This window comes from Portunus trituberculatus, chromosome 27, assembly GCF_017591435.1.
Source record: "Portunus trituberculatus isolate SZX2019 chromosome 27, ASM1759143v1, whole genome shotgun sequence".
In the NCBI taxonomy this organism is placed as follows: domain Eukaryota; kingdom Metazoa; phylum Arthropoda; class Malacostraca; order Decapoda; family Portunidae; genus Portunus; species Portunus trituberculatus.
This window is the reverse complement of record NC_059281.1, coordinates 2,142,636-2,167,108: the sequence shown is the minus strand read 5'-3', so window position 1 is coordinate 2,167,108 and position 24,473 is coordinate 2,142,636. Positions and strand designations below refer to the sequence as shown.

General features: G+C 37.3%; 1 protein-coding gene across 12 annotated transcripts in view; it reads left to right on the top strand.

The window, feature by feature from the left end:
- Window positions 1-24,473, top strand: part of LOC123509836 — a 194,048-nt gene that overhangs the window by 145,821 nt on the left and 23,754 nt on the right. For 11 of the 12 annotated variants that reach the window (XM_045264411.1, XM_045264407.1, XM_045264400.1 and 8 more), the window contains 2 exons: window positions 12,810-13,022; window positions 21,247-21,598. In XM_045264411.1, the coding sequence (XP_045120346.1) occupies window positions 12,810-13,022; window positions 21,247-21,598 (565 nt within the window). The remainder of the gene's footprint in view (window positions 1-12,809; window positions 13,023-21,246; window positions 21,599-24,473) is intronic. The other variant, XM_045264408.1, reaches the window with a different exon arrangement.

The window sequence follows — 24,473 nt, the reverse complement described above, 5'->3', positions numbered from 1 at the left end:
AGCAAATTAATTTCTTTTAATCTCTCCTCATAGGTCATTTCTGCCAATTCCGGAACCATTTTTGTTGCCATTCTCTGCAATCTCTCCAACTTCCTTATATGCTTCTTTTTATAAGGGGACCAAACCACTCCAGCATATTCCAATCTTGGTCTAATTACCGTACTAATTAATTTCTTCATCATATCTTTATCCATATAATGGAAGGCTAATCCAATATTTTTATCAAATTATACGTTTCTCCAAACATCTTATCAATATGAGCCTCAAACTGCCCATGGTCTTGTATTATCACTCCCAAATCCTTTTCCTTTTCCACCTTTTTCAACACTACTTCTTCACCCATCTTATATGACCCTCTTGGCCGTCTTCCACTCTTCCCCATCTCCATCACATGACTTTTGCTCAGATTAAATTCCATTTGCCACCTCTTGCTCCACTCCCAAATCTTATCCAGATCTGCCTGTAAAATTTCACAATCTTCTTCACTCTTCACACACCTACACAACTTCGCATCATCCGCAAACAAATTAATATAACTGTTTACTCCTCTGGCATGTCATTAATATATACAAGGAAAAGTATTGGTGCCAGCACTGAGCCTTGTGGGACTCCACTCTCCACCACCAACCAGTCCGACTTTGCATCCCTTATTACCGTTCTCATCTCCCTCCATCTCAAGTAGTTTTCCATCCACTTTAACACTTTTCCTTTCAGTCCTCCATAAATCTCTAATTTCCATAGCAGTCTCATGTGAGGTACCTTGTCAAAAGCTTTCTTTAAATCCAAATATACACAGTCCATCCATCCCTCTCTCTCTTGTATTTTGTCAACCACTCTTGAATAAAAGCTCAGTAGATTTGTTACACATGACCTCCCTTTCCTAAAGCCAAATTGATGATCCGATAATAACTTATGATCCTCCAGGAACCGTATCCAATATTTCTTTATCACCCTCTCACAAATCTTACCGACCACACTTGTTAGAGACACAGGTCTATAGTTAAGAGGCTCTTCCTTACTGCCTCCCTTATAAATGGGCACCACTTCAGCTCTTTTCCACTCTACTGGTACTTCCCTGTTTCTAATGAGCACCTTATAATATCATATAATGGATCAATCAATTCTTCTCTACACTCCTTCAATAATTTTCCTGAAACTTCATCTGGTCCCATCGCTTTATCATCTTTAAGTTCCTCCAACATTTTATATAACTCCTTTTAGGTATCTTAATGTCATCCATGTGCACATTTCCTTGTACATTCTGAGGCTTTACAAACATTGTTTCTTCAGTAAATACTTGCTGAAACCTATTATTTAGCAATTCCGCTATATTCTTAGGGTCATCTACTATCCCTTGCTCTCCTTTTAATCTTTCAATGGACTCTCTCTTTTAAGTTTACCATTTATGAACCTGTAAAACAATTTTGGATGTTCCTTACTCTTGTCTACAATATCTTTTTCAAATTTTCTTTCTTCCTCCCTCCTTACCCTCACATACTCATTTCTCGCCACTCTATAATTCTCCTTATTTAGTATATTCCTGCTCTTTTTCCATCTTTTCCAAGCCACATCTCTCTTTTCCTTAGCCTTAACACAAGTTGCATTAAACCAATCCTTTCTTCCTTCCTCTCTCGGTTTATACTTTGGTACAAATTTCATAACTCCTTCTTTATAATATTTCATAAAAATCTCATATTTTTTTTGCACTTCTCTGATTTGTAACATCTCCCAATCTAATTTTCTGAAATAATTTTTCAAACTTTCTGTGTCCATCTTTCTATAATTCAATCTACCACTCCTGTATGTCTCGTCCTTCCTTCGCTGTGTTGTTGCTATCTGCATTTCCATAACCACATGATCACTCTTTCCCAAAGGACACTTGTATTGTATATCTCCACATAGGTACACTTCTCTTGTTAACACCAAATCCAGTCTAGCCGGTTCATCATCTCCTCTATATCTAGTATTTTCCTTCACCCTCTGTTCCATCATATTTTCCATCATTAGATTAAGAAATCTCTCTCCCATGCTTCCTCTCCAACACCACTTACTAGATTTTCCCAATCCACCTCCTTACAATTAAAATCTCCTACTAGTATCACCTTTTTTTTTCCAGATAATACACTTTCCAAACTCTGTAAAGTATCCTTGATCATATTGTCGTATTCCCTTAATGTCCAAGAATTTGTTTTAGGAGGTACATAGGTCACCATGATTATTAATTCTTTTCCATCACTTTTTATCCTTATGCTTATCACTTCTGCATTGTTCTTCCCATACCGAACCTTATCCACATTTATTTCTTTCTTCGTCATAATCATAACTCCTCCTCCACCTTTACTCTCTCTATCCTTTCTCCATATATTATATTTATTATCCAAATTTATCTTTGTTTTTTCATGCAATTTGTCTCAGTCAAACACACTATATCAGGCTTCTCCACCATCATATAATCTTGCAATTCCAATCTACTTGACAGTATCCCATCTATATTAGTATACATTACGGTCCACCCACTGCTCCTCTAGGGTTTCTCCGCATTCCTTCTTTCCACATACCACTTTCTGACTCTCTCTCCTATAACTCTCCAAAAAAACTTTTCTCTTTCCTCCTCAGACCGCTCATCATTTTTCCTTCTCGCCTCTTCCACCAATTCCTTATATCTTCTCCTCTCTTCCTCATTTCTATTCTTTCTCACAAACACCTCTTTACAACCTTCTATCTCTCTTAACTTTGATCTTCTATATAGGATATCTTCTGCAGATTGTTGTGACTTCAGTACTACTTTAATCGGTCTGCTCACTCCCTCCTTATACGGACCCAGTCTATGGATCTCTTCCACTTCTTCTTGTAGGTCTTGTTTTTCATCATCATTTAGATTTTTGAACAGATCTCTTACTGTTTTTAATTTTTCCTTAATTCTCTTAGGCTTATATGTTATATTTTGTTCTTTCATCCCAAATATTAACACACTCTTCTTCTTTTCTGCTATTTCCTTATCAATGTTTCCTTATTCTTCATTACATTAACCAGTTCCTTGGACCTTTCTTTTTTGTCTTCCTTCAACTGATCTTTAATTATTTCTTGTAATCCAACCATCTCTGCTTCCCTCGACTCAGTCCATTGTGTTTTCTTCAGTTCCCATTCCCTTTCAAACCTTTCATTCTGCTCACTAATCATTTCCTTAAAGTCATCTTTCTCCTTTACTACTCTCTCCATTTTCTCCTCCAACCGTCGCTTGTATTTTTCAACCTCCACTCTCAAGTGTGCATTCTCATCCACCAATCGTTTTTCATTTTCCTCCAGTCTCTTAACTCTTTCCTTCAAAGCCTTGCAGAAATCTCTATCCTGCTCCTCCTCACTCCTCTGAACTTTTAATTCCTTCACCAACTCTTCAAATATCTTCTCCAACATTACCAATCTACCTTGCATTGTTGCCTCTGTTGAAGATGGACTCATGCTTTGACTGGCCACTTTCGGCTTTGCTCCCTGGGACTCATCGACATATTTTGAATTTGGTAATTTATTTCTTACCAGTCTATCCATTTTTTTTTTACTCTTCCTTGGAGCATGTGGGTGTGTGCTCACTGGGGGCCAGGCCTGGTAGCTACGTGTGTGTGGTGGGATGCGTTGGCGGCATGTGTCCCCCGGTGTATGCCCTTTATGTTTGATTGATTGAATGGTGCCTGCATCCCTTCCTCCCCACCCTCCCTCCCTCCCTCCTTCCTCTGGCATTCATCACCATTAGCCAAAAACGTCTGTCTCCAAGATAAGAACACTAAATCGAAGAGCAATCTATGGCGGTGCTTATCATTGAGGAGGGAGAACAATATAAACAAACCTTTCCGGCAGTGCAGCCTCTCTCTCTCTCTCTCTCTCTTTCTCTCTCTCTCTCTCTCTCTCTCTCTCTCTCTCTCTCTCTCTCTCTCTCTCTCTCTCTCTCTCTCTCTCTCTCTCTCTCTCTCTCTTGCATACATAAAACTTCATTGTCAGACAAGCTCTTCTACAACTATTAGAGCAGCCAGTCTTATGTGGGTGGTCATATTTGTAAACTCAGTCAATCAACAGTCCTAAGTGAGGATTGGGTGCAAAATGCGGCTGGGTAACATCCTGTGGAATGCATCCCCTTCGAGATGAATATACTTTATAAAAGTACCTATCATCTATTTATATTCTCTTTTCTTGCATTTTTTTATGTTTTTAATGCAATATTTGTTATTATAGATACTTTTTTCCTTTTTACCTAAAATAATGTTAAAAAAGTTTGTGTACTCTCTTTTGGGAGGCTTGAATGGATTAATGGCATTTCAATGCATTTTAATGGAAAAATTATTTTGAGTTATGAGCAATTTGAGATACGAGCTACGTCATGGAATGAATTAAACTTGTATCTCGAGGTACCACTGTATTGTATTTTTGGTGGATGAGGCAACATTCAGATAAGATGACCTCTAGATTTCAGTCTGAATTTAATGGTTTTAGGTCATATTGGTGGTATAAGTACTGATGACGAGGTCGCTGTGCGACTGATACAGAATAACTTAGATGGGTCCTGGTGGCCCTTTGTTATCCTATTATTTATGTTATGTTATATGTTATGTTATAAGAAGACACCCAAAATTAATAAACTATCTCTGGTGAAGTTTGGGTTAGTGACCATCAGACAGTTGAAATAGTGATGAACTTTACATACCATCACTATGAATAAAATGTCTTGAATGTATTATCAGTAATGAAATTCCATAATCTTCAAAAGAAAAACTAAACTTAAAGTATGATTCACACCAGGTATTCTTGTACATTTTCATGAAAAAGATGGATGGAAAAAGATGGGGAAGAATTATGTGTCTTACAATAAATTTTCCATGGCTTTGTGCTGTTGTGTGTCAAGCTGTCAACCATAATGTTCTGCTATATGTTATGTTTCATTTGATTAAACACACTGACATTCTTCAAGTGTTTCTCAGTATATGAGCTTTGTGCCTCTACAGCATTGCAAGCTGGAATGGTTCTTATTCTCTCATTTGCTTTCCTTTCCTGCTTGCCTTGAGGACCTTGCAGACTATTTCAACTTTTTTTTTGAAAAAAACTGGGCAAAATTTTCACAGCCTTTTGTTTGATCTATTTGCACCAACTTCCATGCAAGTCACATATTTTGAAAAGAACAAAAAAAAAAAAAAAACATTAATAAATAAATAAATAGATAAAAAAAATAACAAGGAAAAAGAGAAATAAAGAAATATAATGAATGGGTTTGAGTATACTTCCCTTGACTGAGGTGTAAAGAAACGGAAATGAACAAATAAACACTTTACTAACAAGAAAAGAAATAAATGGAATTAATATGTTTAGATTCGCAGATGACTGCTTATTTAACCCTTAACTGATAGTGATCGATCATGTAAGCATGCACAATCCTGTTTTGAGGTGGTTGGTAGTGATGGCTGGCTAGCCTGTTTGACATATATCTCCCACTCTCTTTTTGTCAAATGATGGAGAAGATACAGTGGTACCTTGAGATATGAGCTGCCTGAGATACACGTTTTTTGAGATATGAGCTATTATTTGAAAAAAAATTTATTTTGAGATACGAACAAATTTTTGAAATATGAGTCAAGCTTGGGGATGTTGCTGTAGTTGGCAGCTCGGCGCATTGGTTAGCCAACTGTGATTGTTCTTTCATTATTTTCACACTAGTTACTGACCTATATTTGTCTAAAGAAAGTGCAGTTTTAATTCATGTTTAATGTTTAAGTGTGAATGGTGCCTGCATTCTTTCCTCCCTCCCTTCTCCTCCACCATTTACTACCATTAGCTGAAAATGTGTGTCCCCAAGGTAAGAACACTAAATAGAATTTTGAAGCTATTTTATATATTTTCCTGCATGATAAAGTATGCTTGTGTATATAACTGAAAAGACGAAACACATTTCTCCTTTCTCCCCCTACATCTTCCATCGACGCTTATCAAGGAGTGGGGGGAATAATGTAGACAAATCTCTACGGCTACAGCGGTGCAGCCTCTATTCCCTCTCTCTCTCTCTCTCTCTCTCTCTCTCTCTCTCTCTCTCTCTCTCTCTCTCTCTACTTAAAACTTCATTTATGCAATGAATAATGTTTACAGAATCGTCAATGAGCTCTTCTGTGATTATTAGAGCACTCAGTCTTCTGTGAGTGGCTATATTTGTACACTCCAGTTGATGGACAGTCCCAAGTGAGAGTTGGGAATGTGGTAGGGTAATGTCCCATGGAATGCACCCTCCGAGATAAATATACTTTATAAGAGTAGTTTACCTATTTATATTATCTTTTGTTATGTTTTATTATGTTTCCTTGCAACAATTATTATTTGTAAATACCTATTTCTTACCTGAAAACACATAAAAAGGAAATAATAGGGGTTCTCTTCTTGGGGAGGTTGGAACAGAGTAATGGCATTTCAATGCATTTCAATGGAAAGAATTGTTTTGAGATATGAGCTCCATCACAAAATTAGTTAAACTCGTATCTCAAGGTACCACGGTAGTTGCCTTTTTCCTTCTCTTCCTCCTAGAGTTCATTATACAATTTTTTTTTGCACCTCCCTCTTAAAAGAAGTCAAGTTGTAGGAAGACAGAAATACAGAAGCAGGTAGGGAGTTCCAGAGTTTACCAGAGAAAGTTATGAATAATTGAGAACACTGGTTAACTCTTGCATTAGAGAGTTGGCCAGAATAGGGATGAAAGGAAGAAGAAAGCCTTGTACAGTGAGGCCACAAGAGGAGAGGAGGCATGCAGATAGCAAGATCAGTAGAACAGTTAGCATGAAAATAGTGATAAAAGATAGAAAGATGCAACATTTCAGCGGTGAGAAAGATGCTGAAGACAGTCAGTCAGAGAAGGGGAGTTGATGAGATGAAAAGCTTTTGATTCCACCCTATCTAATAAGAATAAGTGTGAATGGAACCCTCCCCCCCCTGCAAACATGCAAAGAGTACTCCATACAGAGGCAGATAAGGCTCTTGTACAGAGTTAGCAGTTGGAGGGGCGAGAAAAAGTGGCGGAGACACCTCAGAATGCCCAACTTCATAGAAGCAGTTTTAGCAAAAGATGTGATATAAAGTTTCCAGTTAAGATTATGAGTAAAGGACAGACTCAGGATATTCAGTATAAAAGTGGGAGACAGTTGAGTGTCACTGAAGACGAAGGGATAGTTGTCTGGAAGGATGTGTCGAGTTGATAAATGGAGGAATTGAGTTTTTGAGGCATTGAAAGCTACTAAATTTTTCCTGCCCCAATTAGAAATCTTAAAAAAGGTCAGAAGTCAGTTATTCTGTGTCCCTGCATGATCTGTTGACTTCCTGATGGATTGGTCGTCTCTGAAAGGATGTGGAAAGATGTAGGGTGGTATCAGCGTAGGAGTGGATAGGGCAAGAAGTTTGGTTCAGAAGATCATTAATGAATAATAGAAAGAGAGTGGGTGACAGGACAGAACCCTGAGGAACACCACTATTAATAGATTTAGGAGAAGAACAATGGCCATCTACCACTCCTGCAATAGAATGGTCAAAAAAGGAAACTAGAGATAAAATTGCAGAGAAGAACAGAAACTGTAGGAGGGCAGTTTTTAAATCAAAGCTTTGTGCCAGACTCTATCTAAAAGAGGATGACCAAGACTCGGTAAGGAAAGCCAGAAGATCACTAGTAGAGTGACCTTGACTGAAGCCATACTGGTGATTAGATAGAAGATTGTGAAGTGAAGGATGTTTAAGAATCTTCTTTTTGAGGAGAGATTAAAAAAATTTACACAAGCAAGAGATTAAAGCTATAGGACGGCAGTTCGAGAGATTAGAATGGTCACCCTTTTTAAGAACAGGCTGAATGTAGGCAAACTTCCAGCAAGAAGGAATGGTAGAAGTTAATAGACATAGTTGAAAGAGTTTGTCCAGGCAAGGTGCAAGCACGGAAGCACAGTTTTTGAGAACAATAGGAGGGGCCCCATAAGCCTTCCAAGGGTTTAGGCCAGCGAGGGCATGGAAAACATCATTAAGAAGAATTATGATTGAAAATATGAAATAGTCAGAGGGAGGAGGAGAGGGAGGGACGAGCCCAGAATCATCCTAGAGGAAAGGTTAGAGAGAAGAGTTCAGCTTTAGAGACAGAAGAGATCAGGAGGAAATAAAGGAGGAAAACATGAAGTGAAGTTGTTTGAGATATTTTTTGCCAGATGCCAGAAGTCTCAAGGGGAGTTTGAGTTTGAAAGATTTTGACATTTTTAATTTATGAAGGAGTGTTTGGCAGAGTGTTTGGCAAGTTGAACAGACTTAGCATGATTCTGGGCAGAAATATAAAATGTGAGATTTAGGATATGGCTGAAGTACCTTTTGTGGGCAACCTCTCTATCTTGTATAGCACGAGAACAGGCTGTGTTAAACCAAGGCTTAGAAGGTTTAGATTAAGAGAAAGAATGAGGAATGTATGCCTCCATGCCAGACACTATCACCTCTGTTATGCGTTTAGCACAAAGAGATGGGTCTCTGACACGGAAACAGTGATCATTCCAAGGAAAATCAGCATAATACTGCCTCAGAGGCCCCCAACTGGCAGAGGCAATACACCATAAGCACCTCCACTTAGGGGGATCCTGGGGAGGGATTGGAGGAACAGGACAAGATACAGATGTGAGATTGTGATCAGAGGAGCCCAACGGAGAAGATAGGGTATCAGCAAAAGCAGAAGGATAAGAAGTAAGAAACAGGTCAAGAATGTTGGTTGTATCTCCAATTCAGTCAGGAATACAAGTAGGGTGTAGCACCAGTTGCTCTAGGTCATAGAGGATAGCAAAGTTGAAGGCTAATTCACCAGGATGGTCAGTGGAGGGACAGGAAAACCAAAGCTGGTGGTGAATATTGAAATCTCCAAGGATGGAGATCTTCACAAAAGGATAGAGGGACAGAATGTGTTCCAATTTGGAGGTTAAGTAGGTGAAGAATTTACTATAGTCAGAGGAGTTAACAGAGAGATAGACAGCACAGATAAATTTAGTTAGTGACTATTGAGTCGAAGCCAGATGGTGGAAAATTCAGAATATTCAAGAGCATGGGCATGAGAGCAAGTTAGGTCGTTGCACACAAGGGCACAACATCCAGCTTTGGAATGAAATTAAGAATAGAGTAAATAGGAGAGAACAGAAAAGGGGCTACTTTCAGTTGCCTCAGATAGCTGTGTTTTGGTGAGAAAAAGATGTGGTTTAGTAGAGGAGAGGTGGTGTTCTACAGATTGAAAATTATATCTAAGATATCTAAGAAAAAGTTGACAGAGGTGTTAAGACATTTTGGGTCACAGCAGTCTGACCTGGGGACATCTATGGTCCCCTCCTTAGAATATTAGTTTATCAGGGACATTAAGTATTCTTTTTTTTTTTTGTCATACATCTTTTTTATTTTTGCTTTCTTAAAAGCTGCTGAATCTGATTCTTTTTTGCTGTGTATGTATACTTAAAAAGAAAGTAAGAAAGCAAGAAAGGAAAAATTTACTGTTATGGGCAAGGAAGTGGAAAAATTATCGATCAGTTTTGTTTACATCCACAAAAATTAATAACTTAAACCCACAGTTTTATTTGTAACTTTATTTTCTGAGAAACAGATATCTGGTTCTACCTCCATTTGTACTAAACTTAATATCTAGTGTCCAATAGTATGTATGCCACTAATACATATTTTATCACAAACACTGCTGCATAATGATGTCTTCAGTTTTGAGAGAAACAAGAAAGAGTAAATAAAAGTAAATAAGCAGTAGCAGAGAGTATCTTGTAATTGGAGTCTGCATAGTTTTAGACATGAGTGGTTGAACTCAACTGGTTGAGATGAAAAATGCTTGCCAGGCATTTAGTTTTCATATGCTGTTGTAATTTTCAAGTTTTGATTTGTTATTTAGAATGACAAATGCTTTCTCATTCTTTTATGAACAGGAAAAAAAAAAATACAAAGTACAATGTCAACACTCAAGAAAGTGATGTAATGACTAGTTTTGGCAACTGAAGGAGAGAGGAAGGGGGGAACAGGTAGCCCATGGACAAAAATAGACTAGGTGGTGTGTGTGGAGCAGAGGCAAATCATGTGGGTCTCATTGGCTGTGGAAGGAGTGCTTACTTCCCTTGCTCAGCGCCTTCTTCTGTGGGCCACTGACAGGGTGGTAGCTTGCATTGTGTGAGTGATGGTGCTGGCCTGAGAGGGGCTAGTGGCTGATCATGGCAGGTCTCAATGTAAGCTCTGATCTCTTTTTGCTTGGTGGTGGGTAATGATGTTGATGTGAAGCAGGTGCATTCGTGTGTGGGCAGTGAATGAGTTAGTGAGTGATATTTATATAGAACAGATGCACTTTATCATCTGAAAATGTGACAGAAATACAATAATAACAAGCTGTGGTAGGTACTGGCTCAGATATGAGAAGTTGTTGAATCATGATCAAAGATAAAGTTCATTAAGGTCAGTGGAGTATATTAGTGTAAAAGTAAACAAGAAACTATGTTAGGTAATTTTGGAAGCATCTAGTAAACAAAGATTAAGAACACTTATTTTACAGGAAAAGCAACTATACAAGGGCAGTTTAATACCAAAATTGTTGTGTAGAGAACAGTTTTAGGTTTGTTTCTCCTTAATGTTTATTTATTTATTTTTGTTCTTTTTTCCACAATTGAGCTTTGAATCTTGGTATGTGTGTCACATACAGTATAGTCTTGATGGTCATATGCTGGAATTGCCATCTATATCTTCCTGATGACAGCTCAGAACTCAAATATTCTAATTTATGAGAAAAACCTTTCCTATGTCACACATCTCATCCTCTACTCAATGAAAATAGTAACTGTTCACTTAGCCTATCAATTTAGAGGCAACCACTGAGCCAGCAAACATTGTGAATGTATGTTTTGTGGCTTTAAAACATGTTGGAGGTCTTATAGACATATTGTATAAGTAATATTAGAGGAACTGTGACCTTAGGAAGAAAGATAAACTTTATTTCTACAGAAAAGCTTATTCATTTTCATACTTATAGGTTTCATGTTTATTGTGAAGCAATTATTTATTTAACCATTTGTCTTGTATTATATAGTGCTGCTTTTCATTGTGTATTAATGAGTAACTTCACAGGAGGTGTCATTATGAGCTTTAAGTAGATGTAAGTCTGGCAACTTGTTTTGATGTCCTAAGCTATTGTATTTTCTTAACTAATTTAATCTTCTAGTAAAGATTGATTTTTATTGTCATTTGTTAGATTATTTTTTTTAGCTTATAACTCTTTCACATAGTGTAGTGAATGCTGTCATCCTCGTTAAGTGAAGGCATTAAAATGCATTCATTTTAGTGCTTGGTGGTACTGACTATACTTTAATTGACATTATTATCGTGTCTTTGAATTAAATGACATTTACGTATATAGTTTCAGTTTTCTTCTTAAAGAAAAGATTATTGCTTAATGACATTGTTGCTATAAATATTACATTATGACAAGTGACTGACATGTTGATGACTAACCATCGGTGAAATTGGGAGCTTTCTTCGAAGCAGTACGATTTGGTCACTACAATAAATCTTAGTCATTATTTGAGGTTTCTTGTCATCGAATCTAGACTTATGTGTTTGACAGTGTTACTGTTAAAAGTTAAATTTCTCAATTATGACAAGAAAAATATGTAGACAGCCTGCTGTCTTGGGATACAAACTCACTAAATATTCTGTCCTCTTTATACTCTTCCCTCACTTACCTTCCTCAGACCTTCCTTCACTCTCAGGTTTTACTTTTCTGTGATGATTGCTTAGTGGTCAAGTAGGAAAAATGTGATTAATATCTAATGAAGGCAGATGAATGTTAGTATTTTTTTTAACTTTACACGTTTTTTTTTTCTCATTACGTTCACAGTCAGTTTATATTATGGTGAGATTTTATCACTTTTAATTTCCTGAGTGTGAAACCAAATAAGTTTTTTGTTAGTATGACATGTAGAAAAAAAATGTTCAGAGGCAATTTTATATATTGTACAATTTTTTTTGTGAGACATGGTATAGATATGTTAACAAATGTTATTATCAATTCTTTTTCATACTTCATGGCTTCTTGCCAGACAGGTAATGGGCTTCCTCTCTTCCTTTCTCTGAATAGTATACTTGATCTTATTTTCATTTTATTTTGCTGCACATGCTAATAACTGTACTGCCATTCTGTTGCCTCTTGGTGTGCTGTTATTCTCTCTAACTTGAGTTGGCAAAGCAGGAACTGAGGGAAGCTATTGGCCAGGAACAGGCTGCTTGCTACATTCTAAACTCCTAGAAAGAGCAATGGTCCAAAACTGTTTGGAGTGAGAAGCTATTGGCTGCCAATGTTAAGAAAAGCTGTGTAATCATGGCAACAGGCATGTTAGTATGGAAAAAAAACTGCTTCTCTGCCCACAAAGTGAAAGGTTTTCAGAATATTGATGTCTTTTAGAATTAATTAGAGATCTAAATTTGAACTGAACTCTGGACTGCATATGATGGAAAGAAAAGTGAATTTGTCCATAAATGTTTAAAACAATAAGGCTTTGAGAAGTTGAAGTTTTGATTCTGAGTACCATTTGTGGGCCTTATTCAAGTATTGGTAATATTTATTTGTAGCACCTAAGTTTGAAGTTCAGTATGATATAGCATTCATGCCTTGTATATTATAAGTTCTAAGGTCATTTAAGTTCTGCATCAAATAGTTGAAGCCTCAGCCACAAGGAGCACCTGATGCAGCATTGCCACAGCGCCTTGCAGTCACTGCATGTCTCACGCTTGCACTTGGCCTGCAGCTCCTCGGGTCTGGCCAGCAGCTCAGAGATCTCCCCTGCCACCCCTGACTCAGAGGGCACGGGCTGGTTAGCCTGGGAGCGGCGCCTCAGTCCTGGTGAGTTTGGCAGCAAGGCACGCCGCTATTGGAGCTCAGAGGAGAGCGGGTACGTAGAGGGGCTTGAGGCTCCTCTGGACAACATACACCCTCACCTATCACCTGTACATGAGATCAAGTGAGTATTGAGAGTTTTTTTCATGAAAAGATTATGAAAATGATTTTGTGTTTCTGTGGTTGTTGATTAGAAAAAATAATAGATAATTTGAGACAACATAAAGAATTCCTGAGCTCTGGAATATTAATTTGCATCATGAATTTGAATTTCTGTTAATTCCTTTAACTGTTGCTGAGTTGCCTTGAGTTTTTGAGGTACAGCTAGAGGAGGATGTTAGAAGAAGGTAGTTTGAAATATTTGACATTTCCATAAAGGATTGTTATAATTTGGGTATATACATAAAAAAGTTAACCACTAGAACATTGCAGATAGATTATTCTTACATAAGAAAAAAAATGTAAAATTCTTTACACTAGAAATTAAGGAGGTGATTTGTGAGAAGTTGAGGATTAAAGATGTTTGCAAAAAAAATATATATCCGTTATTTTGGTAGGGTTAAGGCGGGTTCACACATACCAATTTGCGACTGAAATTTTACATCGGCAGAGTTTCTGACTCAAAATCAATTACTAGCAACTGGAGAAACCAGTAGCAAAACAAGACCAAAATGTTGGTCTTGTTAGTTAATTTGTGACTTATTTATGTCTTGACATCATGGAGTAAGCTTTAAAAATGTGGTCTCCAGGTATAGAGAAGAAGTTGTTATAGTTGGTGAGGGAAAAAGAACACTTCTGGGACCCAAGAGATGAACTGTACAGTAAAAAACACTTGCGCAAATTGTCATTTGACAAAATAGTTCCACTTTACAAGAACTGTTTCCCTCAGTGCAGGGTGATGTTGGAGGTGAGGATTGAAGACTTCTCAGGATTTCATTTGATCGCAATTGTGCATAGTCATCTTTAAGATTATTAATTTTTTTATGAGAAATAAAGGCTAATTTATTGTGTGGTAGACACCCCTCTCTTTCCTTCTTCATATCCACAGGCAATTTCTTTTCTGATGACTCTTCTGGTACACCAAAAGAGCAACCACAGCTTCAGCATTGTCACTTTCTTCCAAGGCACCAACTAGTCAATACTTTCCACTCGCTACATGTGACACTTTCCAACTAGAAGGGATGAGTCGGAAACTTTACCGATGTAAAATTTCAGTCGCAAATTGGCCTTCAGGAATATGGGAATCATAGTATAATTTAAATCCCATGTTTGTATGGTACCTATATATGATATTTCTCTATTTCTCTCAAGTACTTCAGGTCTAGAAAGGTGTGCTTTTAAAATCTCAAGACAGTTTTTATATGTCCATATTTCTAAGAGACATTCTTAATGACAAGAGGTATGATGCCTGGCCACATATTTTAGTTGTGAGCCATCAAGGGTACCCAAAAGTGATGGAATGAGTAGTCTGAAGACTTTCTCACAAGTATTTTTATACTTTTGAGACAAAGAGCACTGTCTTGTTTTGGCTATCTCTCTTTGATTTTTTTACTACTTTGCAAAATCAATTGAAGTTTAAAAGAGCACAGAAATATATATGCATTGGATAGGATTACTGATGTAGAAGAAAGATTGTATTTGCTTCACATAATGTTATCTTGATCAACGTGTTTCAATAATGCGATTCTGATTTAACGAACTTGATATTTAAGAATATGCGATAAAATGATGTGATTCATTCTATTTAATATTGGTCAACCTAACTTGATTACATCATGCCCACCCATGCTGCTTCTGGTGGGAACTGCATTGGTCCGGTGTCTAAGAAACTTAACAACAAGCAGAACATTTTCTGGTCAAGATATGGTATCCACAAACACATAAAGAGATATTCTTGCCATGGTAATGAGGTTGCAACCATGTAGCACTAGGTATAATAGCACTAGTTCAGAGGGTGCTGTGAACTTTCCATTAAAGCTAGTTGTGATCTCGCTGAACATCTCCCTTTGTGTCTCACAACTCAAGGGGGCAGTCACAGCCTGCCCTCTAAAGACAACTCTCCTTCTTCACTCAAAACTATATGCACTTACCACACACACACCCTTCACTTAAAATTCAAAATTGAAAAATGGCAACTCCAAATCCAGCCTCAGAGTCTCATTCTGGGGAGGGGACCAGAAATGTCTCGAGGTCAGACTCGTCTCTTGATGACAACCCAAAATGTCTTGACACCTCCCTCAACTTTTTCTTCCTTAACTTCTACAACATTCCTTGTCTTGGGTCTAATTTTCAATCTGTGGAACACCACATCTCCTCTACTAAACCTCATCTTTTTCTCACTAAAACACAGCTGTCTGAGGCTACTGACAGTAGCCTTTTCTCTGTTCCTCCTACTTTCTCTATCCTCATTTTCATTCTAAAGCTGGATGTTATGTCTATGTGCTCAATGACATAACTTGCTCTCGTGCCCACACTCTCAAATCTTCCGAGTTTTACACCATCTGGCTTCGAATCAATAGGCACTCTCTAACTGAATTTATCAGGGCTGTCTGTTTCTCCCCTAACTCCTCAGACTATAGTAAATTCTTTGACTATTTAAGTTCCAAATTGGATCACATTCTTTCCCTTTACCTTTTTGCATCGATCTCCATTCTTAGATATCTCAATGTTCACCACCACCTATCTCTTCACTGACCATCCTGGTGAACTAGCCTTCAACTTTGCTATCCTTCATGACTTGAGCAACTGGTGCAACACCCTGCTCGTATTCCTAACTGTCTTGGAATCATGCCCAACATTCTTGATCTCTTCCTTACCTCTAATACTTCTACTTATGCTGTTACCCTCTCTTCTCCGTTGGCCTTGTCTGATCACAATCTCATTTCTGTATCTTGTCCTATTTCTCCAATCCCTCTTCAGGATTACCCAAAGCAGAGGTGCCTTTGGCACTTTGCCTCTGCCAGTTTGGGGAACCTGAGAAGGTATTATGTTGATTTTCCCGGACATGATTATTGTTTCCATGTCAGAGACCCATCTCTTTGTGCTGAACGCATAACAAAGGTGATAGTGTCTGGCGTGGAGGCATACATTCCTCATTCTTTTTCTCAACCTAAACCTTCTAAACATTGCTTGAACACAGCCTGTTCTTGTGCTATACATGATAGAGAGGTTGCCCACAAAAGGTACTTGAGCCTTCCATCTCCTGAATCTCACGCAGTTTATATTTCTGCTCAGAATCATGCTAAATACGTTCTTCAATTTGCCAAACACTCCTTCATAAATAGAAAATGTCAAAATCTTTCAAACTCAAATTCCCCCTGAAGACTTCTGACACCTAGCCAAAAACATATCCAATAACTTCACTTCTTCATCTTTCTCTCTTTTTATTTAATCCTGATGGCACCACTGCCATTTTTTCTGTGTCTAAAGCTGAACTCTTCTCTCAAAACTTTGCTAACAACTCCACCTTGGATGATTCTGGGTTTGTCCTTCCCTCTCCTCCTCCCTCTGACTATTTCATGCCTAAAGTTAAAGCTCTTTGTAATGATGTTTTCCATGCCCTCACTGGCCTAAACCCTCGGAAGGCTTATGGACCTGATGGGGTCCCTCCTATTGTTCTCAAAAACTGTGCTTCTGTGCCTGCACCTTGCCTGACGAAACTCTTTCAACTATGTCTATTGACTTCTACCTTTCCTTCTTGCTGGAAGTTTGCCTACATCCAGCCTGTTCCTAAAAAGGATAACTGTTCTAATCCCTTGAATTACTGTCCTATAGCTTTAATCTCTTGCTTGTCCAAAGTTTTGTAATCTATGCTGAATAGGAAAATTTTTATAAACATCTGTCACTTCACAATCTTCTATCTGGTCGCCAGTATGGCTTCCGTCAAGGTCGCTTTACTGGTGATCTTCTGGCTTTTCTTATTGAGTCTTGGTCATCTTCTTCTAGAGATTTTAGTGAAACTTTTGCTGTAATGTTAGACATATCAAAAGCTTTTGATAGTCTGGCACAAAGCTTTGATTTCAAAACTGCTCTCCTACAGTTTCTATCCTTCTCTCTGCAACTATATCTCAAGTTTCCTATCCAATCATTGGTAGATGGCCACTGTTCTTCTCCTAAATCTATTAATAGTGTTGTTCCTCACGATTCTGTCTTGTAACCCACTCTCTTTCTATTATCCATTAATAATCTTCTTACCTAAACTTCTTGCCCTATCTACTCTTATGCTGATGATACCACCCTACATCTTTCCATGTCCTTTCAGAAATGACCAACCCTTCAGGAAGTTAACAGATCACACAGGGATGCCACAGAACACCTGACTTCTGATCTTTCTAAGATTTCTGATTGTGGTAGAGAAATCTTAGTAGTGTACAATGCCTCAAAAACTCGATTCCTCCATCTATCAACTCGGACACAACCTTCCAGACAACTATCCCCTCTTCTTCAATGACACTCAACTGTCTCTCTCTTCTACACTGAATATCCTCAGTCTGTCCTTTGCTCATAATCTTAATTGGAAACTTTACATCTCATCTCTTGCTAAAACATCTTCTAGGAAGTTAGGTGTTCTGAGGCGTCTCTGCCAGTTTTTCTCATTCCTCCAACTGCTAACTCTGTACAAGGGCCTTATCTGTCCTTTTATGGAGTACTCTTTGCATGTTTGGGGTGTTCCACTCACACAGTTTTATTAGATAGGGTGGAATCAAAAGTCTTTTGTCTCATCAACTCCCCTCCTGTGACTGACTGCCTTCAGCCTCTTTCTCACCACTGAAATGTTGCATCTTTCTATCTTTTATTGTTATTTTCATGCTAACTGTTCTACTGATCTTGCTAACTGCACGCCTCCCCTCCTCTTGTGGCCTCGCTGCACAAGGCTTTCTTCTTCCTCTCATCCCTAATCTGTCCAACCCTCTAATACAAGAGTTAACCAGTATTCTCAATTATTCATACCTTCTTTTGGTAAGCTGTGGAACTCCCTGCCTGCTTCTGTATTTCTATCTTCCTATGACTTGACTTCTTTTATGAGTGAGGTATCAGTACATTTGTCCCTGTCTTTTTTTTTGAGTATATACCAAGTCAAACTTTTGCATTAATGTATTGAAAAGTTTGTCATCAAAGTTGTTTGATTATCTAGTCTTCATTGTATTATTATTATTATTATTATTATTATTATTATTATTATTATTATTATTATTATTATTATTATCATTATTATTATTTTTATTATTGTTATTATTATTCTTTTATCATCATTAATATTATCATAATAACTATTTTAACTATTATTGTTATTATTATTATTATTATTATTATTATTATTATTATTATTATTATTATTATTATTATTATCATCATTTATGTGTTTTGTTTATTACATTTCTCTTCATTATTTTGTAAGCAGGATCACTTGTGTGTCATATTGAGTCACTAGCCAGCCTCTCTGGTGGTATAGACACAGAAAGATTCTTTCATTGTACTGAAGCCATTTGCAGTGTTTGCTGATATTCCAACAAGAACAATATGTACCCCAATTAGCAGTGAGCAAATGATCTAGTGCTGTGAAGTGACAGATGACTGAGAGTCAATCTGTGACTGTCCCCCAAGGCCTGTGACTACCAGTATTGTCAATCCCTGAGGCACTAAAAATGCCTTTAGCACCCTATAATTTCTATTCTGTTCTGTGGAATCTGCAGCTTCATTCCCCAGATATTGGTACAGTAGACAAAGTAATAAATCAGATTTATATTGCATAATATATCATAATTTTACAAGAAAAGTTGCAATACATATTGGGCCCCTATGAATAAAACTAAAACTTTCTTCTAAAAGAATATCCAATATACTTTTTTTTTGTTGAACAAGATTTAGTTTTTCCAGGCTAAAAAATAGGAATAGGAAGATTGCTCTCCAGGCATAATTAGTTTTATAGATTTTTCCTTTAATTTTACTCTTAGCTATATTATGTCAATTGTAGTGTTTAGCTTTAATTAATTAATTACTAGTGGCAGTCTCAGAGTATCAGGTTCATGGTCATTCAGTTTGTCATGTATACTTCTACTTCTCTTTTTTGGCTGAGGACCATTTTTTTTCTTTATGATGATAATGGAATATTGATCTGAAGTTTTGGCTAAAATACCCTATGTATAGGGCAATTGCCCAACGGTGAGCAACACTGACTGAACAAAAGTAGAGCCATGCTGGTCACTAAGAAACACCATCAGTAAATAATCGTGTATTCAAAGACATAAATGATCATGTGTAAATAATAAGTGATAATAGTAATAATAAGGATGATAATACTAAAAGGAATTGAAATTATACACACTGTCACAATGTCCCTTAACCATGGAGGGGAGATGAGGGCAAGGAATCCTTCAGTCTCATGTGGGACATATCAAGTTGACAGGGAGAGTAATTACAAAGATTATTTTTATTTATTTTTTATTTCTTGATTTATTCTTGCATTTATTCTATTTATGTGATGTGTTTTATTAGTTTAGGCATAACTGTACATATTTAAATACAATATTTCATGTTGCTTATGGATTTTAGGGGAAACAGAAACCATTCCTATTTTTTTTCTATTCTATCAACTTCACTGCATAATCATTTGCTCTATGATTGCATTTTCATGAACCAAACCCAATTGTATATTAGGAAGGACCTGTACTGAGGTTTATACACAGGAGCACATAAATCAGATAACAAGTAAGGCAACATTAGATTTCTCCTCACGATTTTAAAAATAACTTGACATGGACCTTTTAATTGACACTACCACCAGTATCATTACCTGACCCCATGTTCACAGCAGCACTGAAGACAGTATTGAAAACTTTAAAAGAAGGAACTGATCACTCCTTGAAAAGCAGCCAGATATAGAAGGTAATTTTGATCAAAGCATGCTATAATAGGCTTTTCTGTCTAATGTCTTCATAAGCCCTTTCAGACTGACTGTTGTAGTAGCTTTTCACTTTAAGTTGTGGTGCTCCCATCCAAACTTCCATGATTAAGGTCAACAAATTTTGAGGTTTATATCATACAGCGTATCAGAGGATAGTATGGTGCACGTCTCAAAAGAGATTATTTATATGCATATGAACAAAATTCCCAACATAATGTATCTTTTTCAGGTTACTTTGGTTGCCCATCATCATTACTTATAAATACTGTTTATTGTTATTATTTATCAACCTAACCCGTCCTAATCTAACCTAACGTAACTCATCCATATAACATGCATACTGATGACACACCCATAGGCCTCAGAAATATTTGTGATTTATTAGAAGAAATGTGAGTAACTCAAAAACAAACTGATAAATTATGGTTATACTTTGAGAGAGTATGCTTCAGAGACTGCACTAACTTTTTTTTCTCTATTGCCAAGTAAGAAAAGTTAATAATAAAGGTATTTTCTTAGTAAATTTGCTATATGTAAGACCCAAGGAGCATCTCAATGCATGAAGGATGAGGTTGTGATGTCACATCTTCTTTAGTTTCTGCCCCATTGCTCTTCTTTCCATTACTGAGAGATAATGCTACCACTTCTGCCACTATCAACGTGTCTGTGAATCAACCTGGTTACTTTCATCCAGTATTAATAAGCTGCTACTGTAATAGTATGTATTTGAAAAAACAGCTGTGAGGCATCAGTAAGAAAGGATACCTTGCGGTGTTCCAGCCACTGTTTTAAAGTGTCTTTTTTGTTCACTGTGATGGAGCAGTGACTTTCCATCATTAACATCTGTACTGACGGCTCAGTCAGTGAAAGTAATAGCTGTCATTGTCAGCCAGTTTCAAGAAAAGTTGGTCTTTCATCTCCCTGGTATAATCACTGTTACTATTCTTTGCCAGAAACAGAGGTCTGAATTTGGTATGAATCTATTGGTCATACCAGCAGTGACCATATCATTATGGTAGTGTGATATTGTGGATTCATGGTTATGCTGGTAGTGCTAGGAACATCATTCATTACTTATGGACTAGAATACAGTTCTGTGAGGATGAAGTTGAGGGAGTGGTGTCACAGCAACATCACTAATACCTTCATGCATCTGGCAGGTGCATTAATTACACTTTTTGTCACTTATCATCACTATGGTTATACACCATAGTGAAAATTAATGCAGTGTCTGAAACACACCATCAAATTACGATCCTAATTCATCAGTTTGTTTGAGAGTTATTCTTGTAAAATGATGTAGCAGGCCTGGAAATGTCTAAAGGGAAAATCCAGGAAGAAGGTTATCCTCATCATCATCATCATTATTATCATCATCACCATCATCATCATCATCATCATCATCATTTTCATCATCAATCTTCAATGGTCTTGTGTGTTTCAGGGAAAAAGAAAACTCTGACAGCAACACCTCCACTCCTCGACACATCAGTAGCTGGGAAAGCCTCAACAACAACACTACTCCCAATAACAATACCAACACCATCATTAACACCAACGAAAACCAGGCCAATAATAAAAACATCACTCCTGTCATGGGCAACAAGACCAGCTCACTCAATGATAACAGCTGGTCTACTCCCACCACCACCACCACCACCACCACCACCACCAGTCCAGATCAGTCCACCAATGGCCTTGGGACCTCCTCTGCTATAGGGCCCAAGCTAGAATTAATGAAGTATGCCAACAATGAATGGCAAGGCAACACCCTCAAGGCCCAGACCATCAAGCAGGTGTGTAATTAAGCCCCATAAATTTAACCTAGATTTAAACTCTTCTGCTTTCCTTGTTTTGCTGTTTGATCACACATTTCTTAAGGTATTTAACACTTTGTTTATGTTTATAATCTAAATGGGCCACATCACTCAAACTTCTTTTAGATACTCCCACCATATATTTCTTAAAATCCATTTTTTACTTCTCTCTTTAATACTTACTTTCACATATATTTATCATCTGTTGTAGGTATTTCTTATTTGCTGATATCTGGATTATATCTTGTGTAAAAGTAATTACTGTGTAATAGTAAGATTAAACGAATACTTTCCAAACTGATGTTTCATCTTAATTTCACAAACATTTAACCATGTCACTTACAAGGCAGGTACAGGCAACCCCCACTTAATGAACGGGTTACGTTCCTAAAAAAAACGTTCGTTGTGCGAATTTTCTTTAAGCGAACCAATTATGACAAGTTTGACCCCTGACGAACTTCCATTGAGAGTAAACAAAGCAAGAGTGCATTATAGTACAGTAAAAGGTTTAATGAAAGTAAAAATTATGAAGTTAAACATTTAAGCAGTTTAATTTAAGACTAAGTCATTATAATGTACACTAATGTATGTATGTAAGTAACTTTATAATGTTGATGATCTTAAATTTATGAAGGGAGGGAGAGTGGAGTGGGAAAGATGCTAGCTGGCAACCTGTGGAATGTAAACAAAGGGCACATCATTGTACTGCATACAAAACTTATGTACCACATTACCACAAGCCTTTCCATTTTATTCATTGCAGAGTCACGAGTTCAGGTGGTTCTTTTATCTTGCAAGGAAGATACGGTCTCACCAACCTTCTTAATAGAATTTGCTGACTTGAAAATAGTAGAGACAGTAGATGGAGTCAAGATGGTGGCGAGCAATGCTATTAGTTTTCAAGCCTCTCGCATGTCTGTGAATAATATCCAGCTTCACTTCGAGAGTAAGAGACTTCCTGGTCTTCTTAGCAACGCTAGGTGACATTGCAAGGCTGTTTGCAGGGCATTTTGGTGGCATGTTGAGCGTGAGATGACGAGCTGGTGCTGGACACTGTTATTGTTTTGAACTAATAAGAACGGGGAAGGGTAGGGGAGTGAGTGGTATGCGTTTTGTCCACAAGAGGCGCTGGCGTATTCAAAAGCCTGTCAGCTTGCGTGATACAGCGGGGCTTCCAAACTTGGAAAAATTTACCTGGATAAAATTTTGTTAAAGCAAGTTTGGTGTTTGTTATACGAGCAGATGATAGTAAAAGGAAACGTTCGTTGTAGCGAAATTTCGTTGTGTGAACGTTTGTTAAGCCGGGGTTGCTTGTATTAGACAAGATATATGTACCTGCTCACCCAATACCATCAGGCTTTTATAAAGTATATTTGAGAAAGCAGCATCTACATCAATATGAGAAGATCTAGGTGAGCATACAACAACCAAGAACTGAGTAAGGTAGGAAGGGCATCTAATACCTTAATAAGACAGTTAGATATTCATGAAATTACAATCAAACATCACATTTGGTAAGTACAGGTATTACCCAATATATGATTCATCGTTATATTGTATTTTACTTTTGTGATACAGTGGAAGCTAGATACAGAGTAACAAGGCTGGAGTGTATGAGAGCTTAGCAGTATAAAAGACTACCAGCAATTTAGAGAGACACAGAGGCAGCCAAGCTGTGGAGATGAGCAGAAAAACAAAACAGAGACAATGGGCACAAGGAATATACATAAATGAAGACAATACAGTGCCATTGTAATAATAATGATAATAATGATAATAATGATGATAATAACGATAATGATAATGAAGACATGTGAGTGGCCACAATCACAAGTCTACACCAGTAATGTAAATAATTTTAACCTGTTCCATGACATCAAATTTTTACCTAAATAAGTATGAACTTAACTATGTGAAGTTAATATCAAGTTTCATGGTGAGTGTCACTTAACTACATATCAAGAATATACTGGATGGTGGCAGCATAGTTAATTAGTCCTATGTGGATTCTTTATTTCACATCTGCTACACCTTGTCACTACAGTAGTTAAGAAGTATTTTTGTTAGTTACCAGATCAGTGTACTTGTATGATATATTACCCAACCAACCTACCTGGTTAAGTGACTCTAGTCAAATGGAAAACTGGTAAAATTTCCTGACTCCAGATGGGAATAAGAACAAGGTGACAACGTAGGTAAGGTGCATGTATGTCAGGGGAATGACGCTTCCCACCATAGTGCTCAGTAAGCTGCCAAGGAGAGGAACTATGACGCTTGTTTCCATTCCAAGATGTCCTTTTTCTGATCTTTCTTTTCCCAGCCTTCTCAAATTATTGCAACAGTATGTGCATGGCTCTAGCCATTCTCAGCAATGAAGAAAGAAGTCAGAATTTTGACATGGAAGACCTAAAATGTGCCAAGAAAAGAGATTTCAAGGCACCATTTGCTGACTGGTTGCAGCAAGTAACTCTCTCTCCAGACACAACACCTTTAATTTATCTAGCATCTTGGAGGCCAAGAGAGATATCTGAGTGTGAGGTTATGAAGAATCCAAAGATTATAGCTTATGAACTAAAGTAGTTGCACCTATATGTGTTTAGAGTTTTGGGTGCCAGAGTTTAGTGCTGCTACAGTGTAAAGGCAAAACAAGTAGGACATAGGTGAAGTTGCTAGTGAATTGTGTTGGATGTGAATAAACTACACATTAGGTAAAATGTTTTTTTATCACTGTGCCTTGACACAAGTAGCACAACTTTAACTGAATTTTCTCCATTTTCCATAAGTGGCACTTAGTACACCATGTTATAAAGTGCCTCATATTCTTTAGAATCATATGTATTAATTGAAATCATTA